Here is a 13,928-nt window from a genome sequence, read left to right on the forward strand (position 1 = left end):
TTCTAGACGTATCCAGAGAACCACACAGAAATGATCCCTGAAGGTGTTCCAAAATGATCCCGAAAAGGTTCCGAAATGGCTCCGAGGGGATCCACGACGGATCGCGAAAACCATACGGAAATGATTCCGGAAGGATCCCAAAATGATCCCGAAATAGTCCGGAAATGACCCAGATGGGATCCCGCACAGATCCAGAAATGATCCCGGAAGGGTGCAAAAAACTATCCCGGAAAAGTAAAAAAAAAATCCCGAAATTGCTCCTACGGCATCCCGGACGGATCCAGAAATGATCTCGGAAGGGTCCCCAAATGATCCCAAAATGGTCACGAAATGACCCTGATGAATCCGGCAAACCATCAAGAAATTATGCCGAAAGGGTCCGCACATGATCTCGTATTAGTCGAGAAAAAGTCCCGAAATGACCCCGACGGAATCCCGGACGAATCCCGAAAACCATACAGAAATGATTCCGGAAGGATCCCAAAATGATCCCGAAATAGTCCGGAAATGACCCAGATGGGATCCCGCACAGATCCAGAAATGATCCCGGAAGGATCCAAAAATGATCGCGAAATAGTCCCGAAATGATTCCCGAAAATGTCCCAAAATAACCCGACGGGATCCGGACGGATCCCGAAAACTATACAGAAATGATCCGGAAGGGTCCCAAAATTATCCCGAAATATGCCCGAAAAAGTTTCGAAATGACCCCGACGGGATCCCGGACGAATCCCGAAAACCATACAGAAATGATTCCGGAAGGATCCCAAAATGATCGCGAAATAGTCCCGAAATGATTCCCGAAAATGTCCCAAAATAACCCGACGGGATCCGGACGGATCCCGAAAACTATACAGAAATGATCCCGGAAGGGTCCCAAAATTATCCCGAAATATTCCCGAAAAAGTCCCGAAATTACCCCGGCGTAATCCCGGACCGATCCCGAAACCATCCAGAAATGATCCCGGAAGGGGTCTCGATATGACCCTTACGGGATTACAAATAATGTGAAGCTAATTATAAAACCATGTTAATAAGGGCAGCAGGCGCATTGGAGCGAATAAAACGTTAGATAGAAACATACAGGTAAAGCTAATAAAAGCGTGCTAATAAAAACAATTGATGGAGGGCGGATGGCGGGAGTAGAGGAGAGGACCACTGATCGTTCCTCCAAAATTGTCTAGATCTCGTTCTGTATGTACCAGATACCAAAAACTATTGATTTAGGAGAAAATCTAGATTGAGTTTATAACAATTTATGGATTTTACACAATAGGGGGAGATAAAGGGGGCGGGGGTGTTACTGCTTACTTTGTAAGCCCTCGACTTATTTGACCCCTTGAGTCTGTGATATTGGTGAAGGCCAGTATACGTAAAGTTATAATGTGTAAAAATTATGAAAAAATAATTTCTCGAAGGGGTCGTGGGACCCCCACCCCTCTTTCCATGTTCGAAAAAAATTTCGCTAGTAGACTACTGTCTGTGTCCCAAATTTCATCAAATTCCGTGTAGCCATTCTGGCGTGATTCAGTCGCAAAGACGAAAAAATATAATAATTAAATTATAACTGTTCCTAGGGGGTGGAGACCACGCCCCTTTTGAAAAATATATAGCTAGTAGATCCTTCTAAACTATTGGCTATATGTGTGCAAAATTTCATCCAAATCGGTCCAGCCGTTCTTGCGTTATTGAGTCACAAAGACAAACGTCTGGACAAACATCCAAACATCCAAACATCTTAACATCCAAACTTTCCCATTTATAATATATACTAGCCTTTACCCGCGGCCCCGTCCGCAAGGAGAAAATGAAATATGTGGGCTATTCACGTTAGCCTGCTTATAAAGTTATCTGTTTAAAATTTTTTTTCTGTCTAATGCATTTTATTTTTGTAATTGAGTAAAAAAAAGAACTTTATGAGCTGATAACCTGATAGGATCCCAAAATGATAACGAAATTATCCAGAAAAAGCCACGAAATGACCCCGACGCTATCGCGGACGGATCCCGAAAAACCATCCAGAAACGCCCCGAAGTGTTCCAAAAGTTCCCGAAGTAGTCCCAAAAAAAACCCGAAATGATATAGACATGATTCTAGACTTATCCAGATAACCACACAGAAATGATGCCTGAAGGGTACCAAATTGATCCCGAAATAGTCCCGAAAAAGTTCCGAAATTACCCTGACGGATTTCAGAAACCATCCAGAAAATATCCAGGAAGGGTCCCTAAATTATTCCGACTAACTCCAGAAAAAGTTCCGAAATGGCTCCGAGGGGATCCACGATGGATCGCGAAAACCATACAGAAATGATTCCGGAAGGATTCCAAAATGATCCCGAAATAGTCCGGAATTGACCCAGATGGGATCCCGCACAGATCCAGAAATGATCCCGGAAGGGTGCAAAAACTATCCCGGAAAAGTAACAAAAAATCCCGAAATGGCTCCTACGGCATCCCGGACGGATCCAGAAATGATCTCGGAAGGGTCCCCAAATGATCCCAAAATGGTCCCGAAATGACCCTGATGGATCCGGCAAACCATCAAGAAATTATGCCGAAAGGGTCCCAAAATGATCTCGAAATAATACAGAAAAAGTCACGAAACGACCCCTAGAGGATCCCCAAATGATCCCGTATTAGCCCCGAAAGGGTCCCGAAATAACCCCGACGGGATCCGGACAAATACCGAAAACCATCCAGAAATGATGCCGGAAGGAATCCCAAATGATTCCGTAAAAGTCCCGCATTGATTCCGACGGGATCCCGAACGGATACCGAAAATCATCCAGAAGTGATGCCGGAAAGGTCCTCAAATGATCACCTAATAGTCCCGAAATGACCCTTAAGGGGTCATGGACGGATCCCATAAACCATCCAGAAATGATCCCGATATATTCCCGAAGAAGTCCCGAAATGACCCTGACGAGATCTCGAACGCACCCCTAAATGACCCTGACGGGATCCCGGACAGATCCCGAAATCCATCCAGAAATGATCTTGGGAGGGACCCCAAATGATCCCGAAAAAGTCCCGCAATGATTCCGAGGGGATCCTGATCGGATACCGATAACCATCCAGAAGTGATGCCGGAAAGGTCTTCAAATGATCACCTAATACCAAAATGACCCTGACGGCATCCCGGACTGATCCCAAAATCCATCCAGAAATGATCTTGAGAAGGTCCCAAAATTATCCCGAAATAGTCTCGGAAAAGTTCAGAAATTACCCTGACGGGTTCCCGGACGAATCCTGAAAGCCATCTCTAAATGATCCCGAAAAAGTCCCGAAATGACCCTGACCTGGACCCCGAAAGGATCCCGAAAACTATCCAGAAATGATGCCGGAAATGTCCTCAAATGAACACCTAATAGTTCCGAAAAGACCCTGACGGGATCCCGAACGGATCCCAACAACTATCTAGAAATGATGCCGAAAGGGCCCGCAAATGATCCCGAATTAGTCGAGAAAAAGTCCCGAAATGAACCCGACGGGATGCCGGACGAATCCCAAAAACCAGCCAGAAATGATGCCGGAAGGGACACCAAATGATCCCGAAAAAGTCCCGCAATAATTCCGACGGGATCCTGAGCGGATACCGAAAACCATCCAGAAGTGATGCCGAAAAGGTCCTCAAATGATCACCTAATAGTCCCAAAATGACCCTGACGGCATCCCGGACAGATCCCGAAATCCATCCAGAAATGATCTTGGGAGGGTCCCAAAATTATCCCGAAATAGTCTGGGAAAAGTCCAGAAATTACCCTGACGGATACCGAACGAATCCTGAAAACCAATCTTAAATGATGCCGAAAAAGTCCCGAAATGACCCTGATGGGACCCGGAAAGGATCCCGAAAACTAACCAGAAATGATGCCGGAAAGGTCCTCAAATGATCTCCCAATAGTTCCGAAAAGACCCTGACGGGATCCCGAACGGATCCCGACAACTATCCAGAAATGATACCGAAAGGGCCCGCAAATGATCCCGTATTAGTCGAGAAAAAGTCCCGAAATGACCCCGACGGGATGCCGGACGAATCCCAAAAACCATCCAGAAATGATTTTGGAAGGGACCCCAATGATCCCGAAAAAGTCCCGCAATTATTCGGACGGGAATCTGAACGGATACCGAAAACCATCCAGAAGTGATGCCGGAACGGTCCTCAAATGCTCACCTAATAGTCCCAAAATGACCCTGAGAGCATCCCGGACAAATCCCGAAATCCATCCAGAAATGATCTTGGGAAGGTCCCAAAATGATCCCGAAATAGTCTCGGAAAAGTCCAGAAATTACCCTGACGGGTTCCCGGACGAATCCTGAAAGCCATCCTTAAATGATCCCGAAAAAGCCCCGAAATGACCCTGACGGGATCCCGAAAGGATTCCAAAAACTATCCAGAAATGATGCCGGAAAGGTCCTCAAATGATCCCCTAATAGTTCCGAAATGACGGTGACGGGATAACGAACGGATCCCGACAACTATCCAGAAATTATGCCGAAAGGGTCCGCAAATGATCCCGTATTAGTCGAGAAAAAGTCCCGAAATGACCCCGACGGGATCCCGGACGAATCCCAAAAACCATCCAGAAATGATGCCGGTAGGTATCCCAAATGATCCCGAAATAATCCCGAAATGACCTCGTCGGCATCCCGGACGGATACCGAAAATTATCCAGAAATGATGCCGGAAAGGTCCACAAATGATCCCCTAATAGTCCCGAAATTACCCTGATGGGATCCCGGACGGATCCCGAAAACCATCCAGAAATGATGCCGGAAGAGCCCCCAAATGATCCCGAAAAAGTCCCCAAATGACCCCGACGATATCCCGGACGGATCCCGAAAACCATCCAGAAATGATGCCGGAAGAGCCCCCAAATGATCCCGAAAAGTCCCCAAATGACCCTGACGAGATCCCGCACGGATCCCGAAAACCATCCAGAAATGATTCCGGAAGAGCCCCAAATGATCCCGAAAAAGTCCCCAAATGACCCCGACATACTCCAGAAAAGGTTCCGAAATGGCTCCGAGGGAATCAACGACGGATCGCGAAAACCATACAGAAATGATTCCGGAAGGATTCCAAAATGATCCCGAAATAGTCCGGAAATGACCCAGATGGGATCCCGCACAGATCCAGAAATGATCCCGGAAGGGTCCAAAAACTATCCCGGAAAAGTAACAAAAATCCCGAAATGGCTCCTACGGCATCCCGGACGGATCCAGAAATGATCTCGGAAGGGTCCCCAAATGATCCCAAAATGGTCCCGAAATGACCCTGATGGATCCGGCAAACCATCAAGAAATTATGCCGGAAGGGTCCCCAAATGATCCCGAAATAAAACAGAAAAAGTCACGAAACGACCCCTAGAGGATCCCCAAATGATCCCGTATTAGCCCCAAAAAAGTCCCAAAATGACCCTGACGGGATCCCGAAAGGATTCCGAAAACAATACAGAAATGATGCCGGAAAGGTCCTCAAATGATCCCCTAATAGACCCGAAATGACCGTGACGAGATCCCGACAACTATCCAGAAATGATGCCGAAAGGGTCCGCAAATGATCCCGTATTAGTCGAAAAAAAGTCCCGAAAGGACCACGACGGGATCCCGGACGAATCCCAAAAACCATCCAGAAATGATGCCGGCAGGTATCCCAAATGATCCCGAAATAGTCCCGAAATGACCTCGTCGGCATCCCGGACGAATCCCGAAAATTATCCAGAAATGATGCCGGAAAGGTTCCCAAATGATCCCCTAATAGTCCCGAAATTACCCTAATGGGATCCCGGACGGATCCCGAGAACCATCCAGAAATGATGCCGAAAGGGTTCCCAAATGATCCCGTATTAGTCGCGAAAAAGTCCCGAAATGACCCCGACGGGATCCCGGACGGATCCCGAAAACCATCCAGAAATGATGCCGAAAGGGTTCCCAAATGATCCCGTATTAGTCGCGAAAAAGTCCCGAAATGACCCCGACGGGATCCCGGACGGATCCCGAAAACCATCCAGAAATGATGCCGGATGAGCCCCAAAATGATCCCGGAAAAGTCCCCAAATGACCCCGACGAGATCCCGGGACGGATCCCGAAAGCCATCCAGAAATGATGCCGGAAGAGCCCCCAAATGATCCCGAAAAAGTCCCCAAATGAACACGACGATATCCCGGACGGATCCCGAAAACCATCCAGAAAGGATGCCGGAAGAGCCCTCAAATGATCCCGAAAAAGTCCCCATATGACCCCGACGAGATCCCGCACGGATCCCGAAAACCATCCAGAAATGATGCCGGAAGGGTCCCCAAATGATCGCGAAATAGTCCCGAAATGATTCCGGAATAGTCCCGAAAATGTTCCAAAATAACCCCGACGGGATCCCGGACGGATCCCGTAAACTATACAGAAATGATCCCGGAAGGGTCCCAAAATGATCCCGAAATAGTCCCGAAAAAGTCCCGAAATTACCCCGGCGTAATCCCGGACCGATCCCGAAAACCATCCAGAAATGATCCCGGAAGGGTCTCGATATGACCCTTACGGGATTACAAATAAGGTGAAGCTAATTATAAAACCATGTTAATAAGGCAGCAGGCGCATTGGAGCGAATAAAAAGTTAGATAGAAACATACAGGTAAAGATAATAAAAGCGTGCTAATAAAAAACAATTGATGGAGGGCGGATGGCGGGAGTAGAGGAGAGGACCACTGATCGTTCCTCCAAAATTGTCTAGATCTCGTTCTGTATGTACCAGATACCAAAAACTATTGATTTAGGAGAAAATTTAGATTGAGTTATAACAATTTATGGATTTTACACCAGAGGGGGAGATAAAGGGGGGCGGGCGGAGGGTGTCACTGCTTACTTTGTAAGCCCTCGACTTATTTGACCCCTTGAGTCTGTGATATTGGTGAAGGCCAGTATACGTAAAGTTATAATGTGTAAAAAATTATGAAAAATAATTTCTCGAAGGGTCGTGGGACCCCCACCCCTCTTTCCATGTTCGAAAAAAAATTTCGCTAGTAGACTACTGTCTGTGTCCCAAATTTCATCAAAATCCGTGTAGCCATTCTGGCGTGATTCAGTCGCAAAGACGAAAAAATATAATAATTAAATTATAACTGTTCCTAGGGGGCGGGGGACCACGCCCCTTTTGAAAAATATATAGCTAGTAGATCCTTCTAGACTATTGGCTATATGTGTGCAAAATTTCATCCAAATCGGTCCAGCCGTTCTTGCGCTATTGAGTCACAAAGACAAACGTCTGGACAAACATCCAAACATCCAAACATCCAAACATCCAAACATCCAAACATCCAAACATCCAAACATCTAAACATCCAAACATCCAAACATCCAAACATCTTAACATCCAAACTTTCCCATTTATAATATATTAGATTAGATTTTCTTGTGCCGACCCAAAAGTCAGTGTAGGAGCGAGAACCCCACCCCATTCGCTGAAGCATAGCTGGTTGATATTAAACAGAGTATGCTCCTTGAACTCTATACCTATACGGTCGGATAGGCAATCCATGGTTCGACCCCGTACTGTGGCACTGCCTATTAATGTCCTTTTGGTCTTTTGTTGTAGTAAGGCTGGCTGTTCATACCTTGATAAGGAAGGTCGGCTAAGTGTTGGGCAACATGGACCGACTGGTTCGTTACAATAGGTGAGTGGTATCGTCCGATATCTCTCTTATCGCCAGTGGCAAAGACGCTTGAAGCCATTTTGCTCCCTTATTTCCAAGCAAATTTGCAGCTAGCCCCTCATCAGCATGGTTTCAGAAAACTCCATAGCACTACCACCGCGCTAAATGCCATTAGCACCCAGATAAATTGCGGTTTAAATCAATACCCCCCACCATAGAACAGTACTCGTAGCGCTAGACCTATCAAAAGCTTTTGATACGGTCAACCATGGCTCGTTGCTGCAAGACCTGGAAGGGTCTACCCTTCCCCATGTCTTAAAAGGTGGACCGCAAATTATCTGGGTGGTCGGCAGGCATCGGTGCAATTTAGAAACGAAACATCAAAACCAAGGAGAATTAAACAAGGGGTGCCACAGGGTGGTGTCCTATCCCCACTTTTGTTTAATTTCTACATATCTAAGCTACCTTCACCACCGGAAGGAGTCACAATCGTTTCCTACGCCGATGACTGCACAATAATGGCCACAGGCCCAGGCCCAAAGATCGATGCGCTATGCAATAAAATAAACGGCTACCTCCCTGATCTCTCCATTTTCTTCGCCTCGCGAAACCTGGCATTATCACCGACTAAATCTTCCGCGACCTTATTTTCAACATGGACGTCCCAAATGTCGACCATTTTGAACATCCACGTCGATGGCACTACGCTACCGATTGTCCTACACCCCAAAATCTTGGGTGTGACGTTTGATCAGGATCTACATTTTGGTGAGCACGCAGCCGCAATTGTTCCGATAATTCAGAGCCGTAACAAAATCCTCAAATCCCTCCCTGGCAGTACTTGGGGAAAAGATAAAGAAACGCTCATGACTACATACAAAGCAATCAGCCAGCCGATTACGTGCTACGCGTCACCCATATGGTCGCCAAGCCTAAAAATCACCCACTGGAAGAAACTACAGGCCTGCCAAAATACTGCTCTCAGAATCGCCACGGGCTGTCTTCTTATGTCCCCAGAACACCATCTGCATAATGAGGCGAGAATACTCCCCATCAGGGAGAGAAATGAGATGCTGACCAAACATTTCCTGTTGAATACCCAGAAACCTGGGCATCCAAACAGACATCTGATTGATGAACCAGCACCGCATAGGGGCTTAAGGAGTCATCTCCGTAAGCATTTTGAGGAAATACGGCACCTGAGAACCCAGCCGTATGAAGTGAAAAACACAAGCAGGTCCTTGGTGAACTCCATAAACAGGCGTCGGACCTTTATGCCGGGAATTGCCCGGTGAATCCAGTGCTTAACGAAAATTATCCAAAACTCGCGGAAGGGGAACGCATACTCCCCAGGGAAACGCGTGTCACTCTTGCTCAACTTCGTTCTGGATACTGTAACAGGTTAAACTCTTACCTATCCAGAATCAACCCCGACATACAAAATCTATGCCCCGCTTGCATTGTGTCCCCACATGACACCAACCATCTCTTCAATTGTAATGTGGAACCAACGCCTCTAACACCCCTTTCTTTATGGTCCACCCCTGTTGAAACGGCAAGTTTCCTTAGACTCCTGTTAGAGGATATTGATGACAATTTGTGATTGGTCGCGGCTATTAGGTGGGGCGAGCATTGCTACAACAATAACAACATTAGCATTTCACTGTCCGAGAAGAATTGCTACATTTCAAAATGCTTGTGCATATACATACACACATATTTTTTAGAAGTATTTTAAATATGTACGCAACTATTTGTTCCTCTCAAAATTATTTATATAAAAGTATTCTCTACGTTAATACTTATTCTCTATTTTATTTATATTTTCAGTAACTCAATAAAAATGCTCTCCATTCAGCAATTGACTAAAGCTCTCCGCAAGCTACAAAACCGCGGCGCCAACACAGCTGGTGGAGATTTGGTAAAACAAAATCTCAAGAGAGTTGTAGCGGCTACGTACGCATCCACCACTAGAACAAAATCAACAAATATAGAAGCGGCTAACTCATATTTAGTATATCCAATAGTCCAGAAAGCCGAGCGAGACATTGTAGTGACAGCAAAAAGTTCGACGTCACAGCTATCGATGAACGATTTGATGATATCACCACCGCCCAGTCAGCCCCACCAATCCAATGTAGAGTATGAGCAGCAGATGTTGTTGGCAAACGATTCTAGTCAAATACAAAAACAAAAACCACATAAACAACAATCATATCAACAAAAACCACTTCGATATTCGCATACACATGACGACGAATTGGTGAGCTGTCAAAGTACTCAACAGAGTAATGTCAGTTTAGATTCTCCTGCTATCGAAAACAGTAGTGTCACTGTTGGTTCGGAATACCAAATTGCCGTGTATCTAGTTAATACGCCAAATTATAAAATACCATTAACATCATTATCTACAACACGCTCACAACGTATACATAAATTTTATCAGCAACATTATTTCCATACAGAAAATAATAAAATTTTAAAAAATAAACAAATCTGTAACGCAATGTCTTCGTTGGCAGCAGAACCTAAGACACGCAAACAAGATGAAGCAGCAAATGTCACCACAAAAACGGATGCAAAAAATCCTAATGATTCTACTTGTAATGGTGAACAGCAAAAAAATGCATCTGATAAACCATGTTTCAAGACAGGCTTTGGTGAAATTATACAATTTATGGAATTGATTGGTAACTTAAAGGTGAGATAAAGCTTAAAATTTGCAGTTATTTTCTTGCATATCGATTATTTCACAATATGTACATTAAAAAACTCTACACTAAATAGGTACAAAGCAAGTATGATAATACTTATAAATATACAAATGTTGTGTTTGTATGCATGCATGAATACTCAGCATATATGCAAAATATTTGCTGAACATATTGTGTTAAAATCCAAACAATAGTGTTTACTAAAAAGTCAGGTGCGACAAAATTGTCAAAACTGCTCACAAGGCGTGTAGGTAAAGCACGTACATTTAACTGGGTTTGTTTACAACCCTTTAATAAGATATGTACATGCATTCACATAATTTGTATATGTACATATACATATGTACACTAGGGTGCCTCATGAAAAGAAGTTGTATTTTTATACTCAGCATGCTTTGCACACAGAGTATATTAACTTTGATTGGATAACGGTTGGTTGTACAGGTATAAAGGAATCGAGATAGATATAGACTTACATATATCAAAATCATCAGTGTCGAAAAAAAATTTGATTGAGCCATGTCCTTCCGTCCGTCCGTCTGTCCGTTAACACGATAACTTGAGTAAATATTGAGATATCTTCACGAAATTTGGTACACGAGCTTATCTGGACCCAGAATAGATTGGTATTGAAAATGAGCGAAATCGGATGATAACCACGCCCACTTTTTATATATATAACATTTTGTAAACGCAAAAAACCGGATTATTTAGTAAATAATACACCTAGAATGTCGAAATTTGACATGTGGACTGATATTGAGACTCTTGATAAAAATTTGAAAATTTTTTTTTTAAATGGGCGTGGCACCGCCCACTTGTGATAAAATCAATTTTACAAATATTATTAATCATAAATAAAAAATTGTTAAACCTATCGTAACAAATTTCGGCATAGAGGTTGCCTTTACTATATGGAATGCTTTGAAGAAAAATTAACGAAATCGGTTAAGGACCACGCCCACTTTTATATAAAATATTTTTAAAAGGGTAGTGGACGAATAAAATAAGCTATATCTTTACAAAAAAGAGTTTTATATCAATGGTATTCCATTTCCCAAGTGCATTTATAACAATAAATGGGAAAAACTTCAAATTTTAAAAAATGGGCGTGGCACCACCCCTTTTATGACTAAGCAATTTTCTATGTTTAGGGAGCCATAACTCGAAGAAAAATTAACGGATCGTAAATAAATTGTGTACACAGATTTTCCCTATAGCAGGAAATATTTCTAGAAAAAATGGACGAAATCGGTTAAAGACCACGCCCACTTTTATATAAAAGATTTTTAAAAGGATCGTAGACGAAAATAATAAGCTATAACTTGGCAAAAAATAGTTTTGAGTCAATGATATTTCACTTATCGTTTTATTGTGAGAGGAAATGGGGAGACATTTTTTAAATGGGCGGTCCCACGTGTTGTGTAGAGAAGTAATTTATCTGAAATGAAATGTGCAATTGAAGCTCACGCTGAGTGTATAATGTTCGGTTACTCCCGAACTTAGACACTTTTACTTGTTCCATTACGATTTAGTATGTTATAAAACACTTGGGCAATTCAAAAGAGTGTCGTATCAATGCAAAATTACAAGATATTAGTTGTTTCCATGGATTCCAATACAAAATTTGATTAAAGCACAGCATATACGGTGAAAGAGAGACCTTGTGAATTGCCTAACTGTATTACTATACACACCATTAAGTGCCCTAAAATGATAGATTGTTATACTTGACTTTTGTATTATGCTATTTCTAATTCAAAAAACATTTTTCTAAAATTCCGATAGGTCTAGCTAATTTTTACATTTTTAAGCTTTGTGTATTTGTTTGTCGTCGGAAATGTGACTTTCTTCAAGAAACAATGCAAACCAGAGTTGCCGTGTTAACATGTTCATAAACATCTTTAGAAAATAGTAGTAGTAGTAGAAATTTCATAAGAGGTGCGTAAAACAAAAGAAAAATTTTCAGACGAAATTTTTCTTCAAGAAACTTAATCGAATCACAATTTTATTTAATGAAATAATTAAGTTTCCCTTTTCATACAGGACCTTTTGCTTCATTATGCGAACATCTGTCAGCCGCCCCAAAAAATATTTCGTTTTTACAAAAAAATAGTTAAAATGGAACGCAGCCGTTTCCTTCTTAACTATAAATACAATCAAAATTAAATGCATGCGCATCTACCCATAGATGTTGCACCTAATCAAATATGTGCCTATTTTCGAAAAAGCCATATTATCTTTTGCAGCGAAAATTAAATTTTGAATTCTTCGTGTTTTTTTATTTTTTGTAAATTATTGAAAATAAATTTTTGATTGTCATTTCTTACATTGACAATAAAATTCGAAGCACCAAGCAAAACAGACTGGATTTTAACCTGGATTAGGCACACAATAAAGTAATAATGAGATAATTAAGAATTTGTATTTTGTATGGAAAATCGAGTTCGATTAGGGCTTTAATGTAGAAAACTTGGCTAATTATTTCATTAAGCCTCTGTGTGAAATTGGCATAATTTTATATTTATATTTAGGTTTTCTTTAGATCAGAATTAAGAGAAATTTTAATATTCACACAATTTGCAAATACTATATGAGACTTAACTTACAAAATTTAATTACATATCTAGTTCTATGTTTTACAAAAATAGGGATTTCGAAAAAGTGATTTTGTTTATACTCCGACTTTTCCCCACTTTTAATAATTCTTTGTATACAGCTGGGCATGACCATATTTGCTTTGCATTAAGCTTTATTGGGAAATTTCATTTAATTGAATATTGAACAGGTAGTCTATACCATTTTAAAACCGTAGGGTACACAGAAATATCTCCTTAAACTTAGAAAAAATCGCCTTAGAAAATAGCAGAATTTGTATTCTCGAAAGTAATTCGATGCCCACCTTTAAAAATATTTCTTTTTAAGATCTATCAAATTTGGTGCCACGGTTAATCTTTTGAAGGAAGTTCTAACCAAGTGGGTGAATGTAGCGAAAAAAATGTAAGTATGCTCAGTAATTTGACGCAAACTCCCGACCGTTGAGTGGATCAAAATATTCAATGGTGCGTTCAGAAAGTTATCACCAAACGTCTAATCAAAAGTGGTGTTCGCTGAAAGCGCCCATTGTCTTCTTTAAATGAAGGCAGTATCATTTTTCGAAACTTCGATATCGAAAAGGTGTGTGGGAGTGGAGCTACCTGGAGTATCTTAGGACCTAATCATATTTTTTCACTCTCAAAACATGTCTTAGATCCTATAGCTCATCGGTAATCTTCATCGGTACTTGCTACCTCTAAAGCATAAGTAAATCTTGCAAAGAACTTTTCTCTCGAATACTCCAAATCTGTCTCACCTGATGCTGCCATGGCCCATGCTTCTGTACCATATAGCCGTATGGGTACGATAAGTGATTAGCAGAGCTTAATCTCCCTTGGCAGAGAGAAGGCTTTACTTTTCAATAGCCTATTCAGCCCAAAGTATTAGCAATTGTTGAAAAGATTAATACAAGTATATATTAAATTTCTATGCAAATCTTTCATGCTTAAACTTTCTATCATGCGAA

The 13,928-nt window shown here is 42.1% G+C and overlaps 1 protein-coding gene across 1 annotated transcript in view; it reads left to right on the forward strand.

Moving 5' to 3' along the window:
• The window catches only part of LOC137239860 (uncharacterized), a 62,241-nt gene that overhangs the window by 19,171 nt on the left and 29,142 nt on the right, over positions 1 to 13,928 (forward strand). Inside the window, exon 3 of the mRNA XM_067765599.1 lies at positions 9,483 to 10,353. Within this exon, the coding sequence (XP_067621700.1) occupies positions 9,483 to 10,353 (871 nt within the window). The remainder of the gene's footprint in view (positions 1 to 9,482; positions 10,354 to 13,928) is intronic.

This window comes from Eurosta solidaginis, chromosome 2 (genome assembly GCF_040869045.1).
Source record: "Eurosta solidaginis isolate ZX-2024a chromosome 2, ASM4086904v1, whole genome shotgun sequence".
NCBI lineage: Eukaryota > Metazoa > Arthropoda > Insecta > Diptera > Tephritidae > Eurosta > Eurosta solidaginis.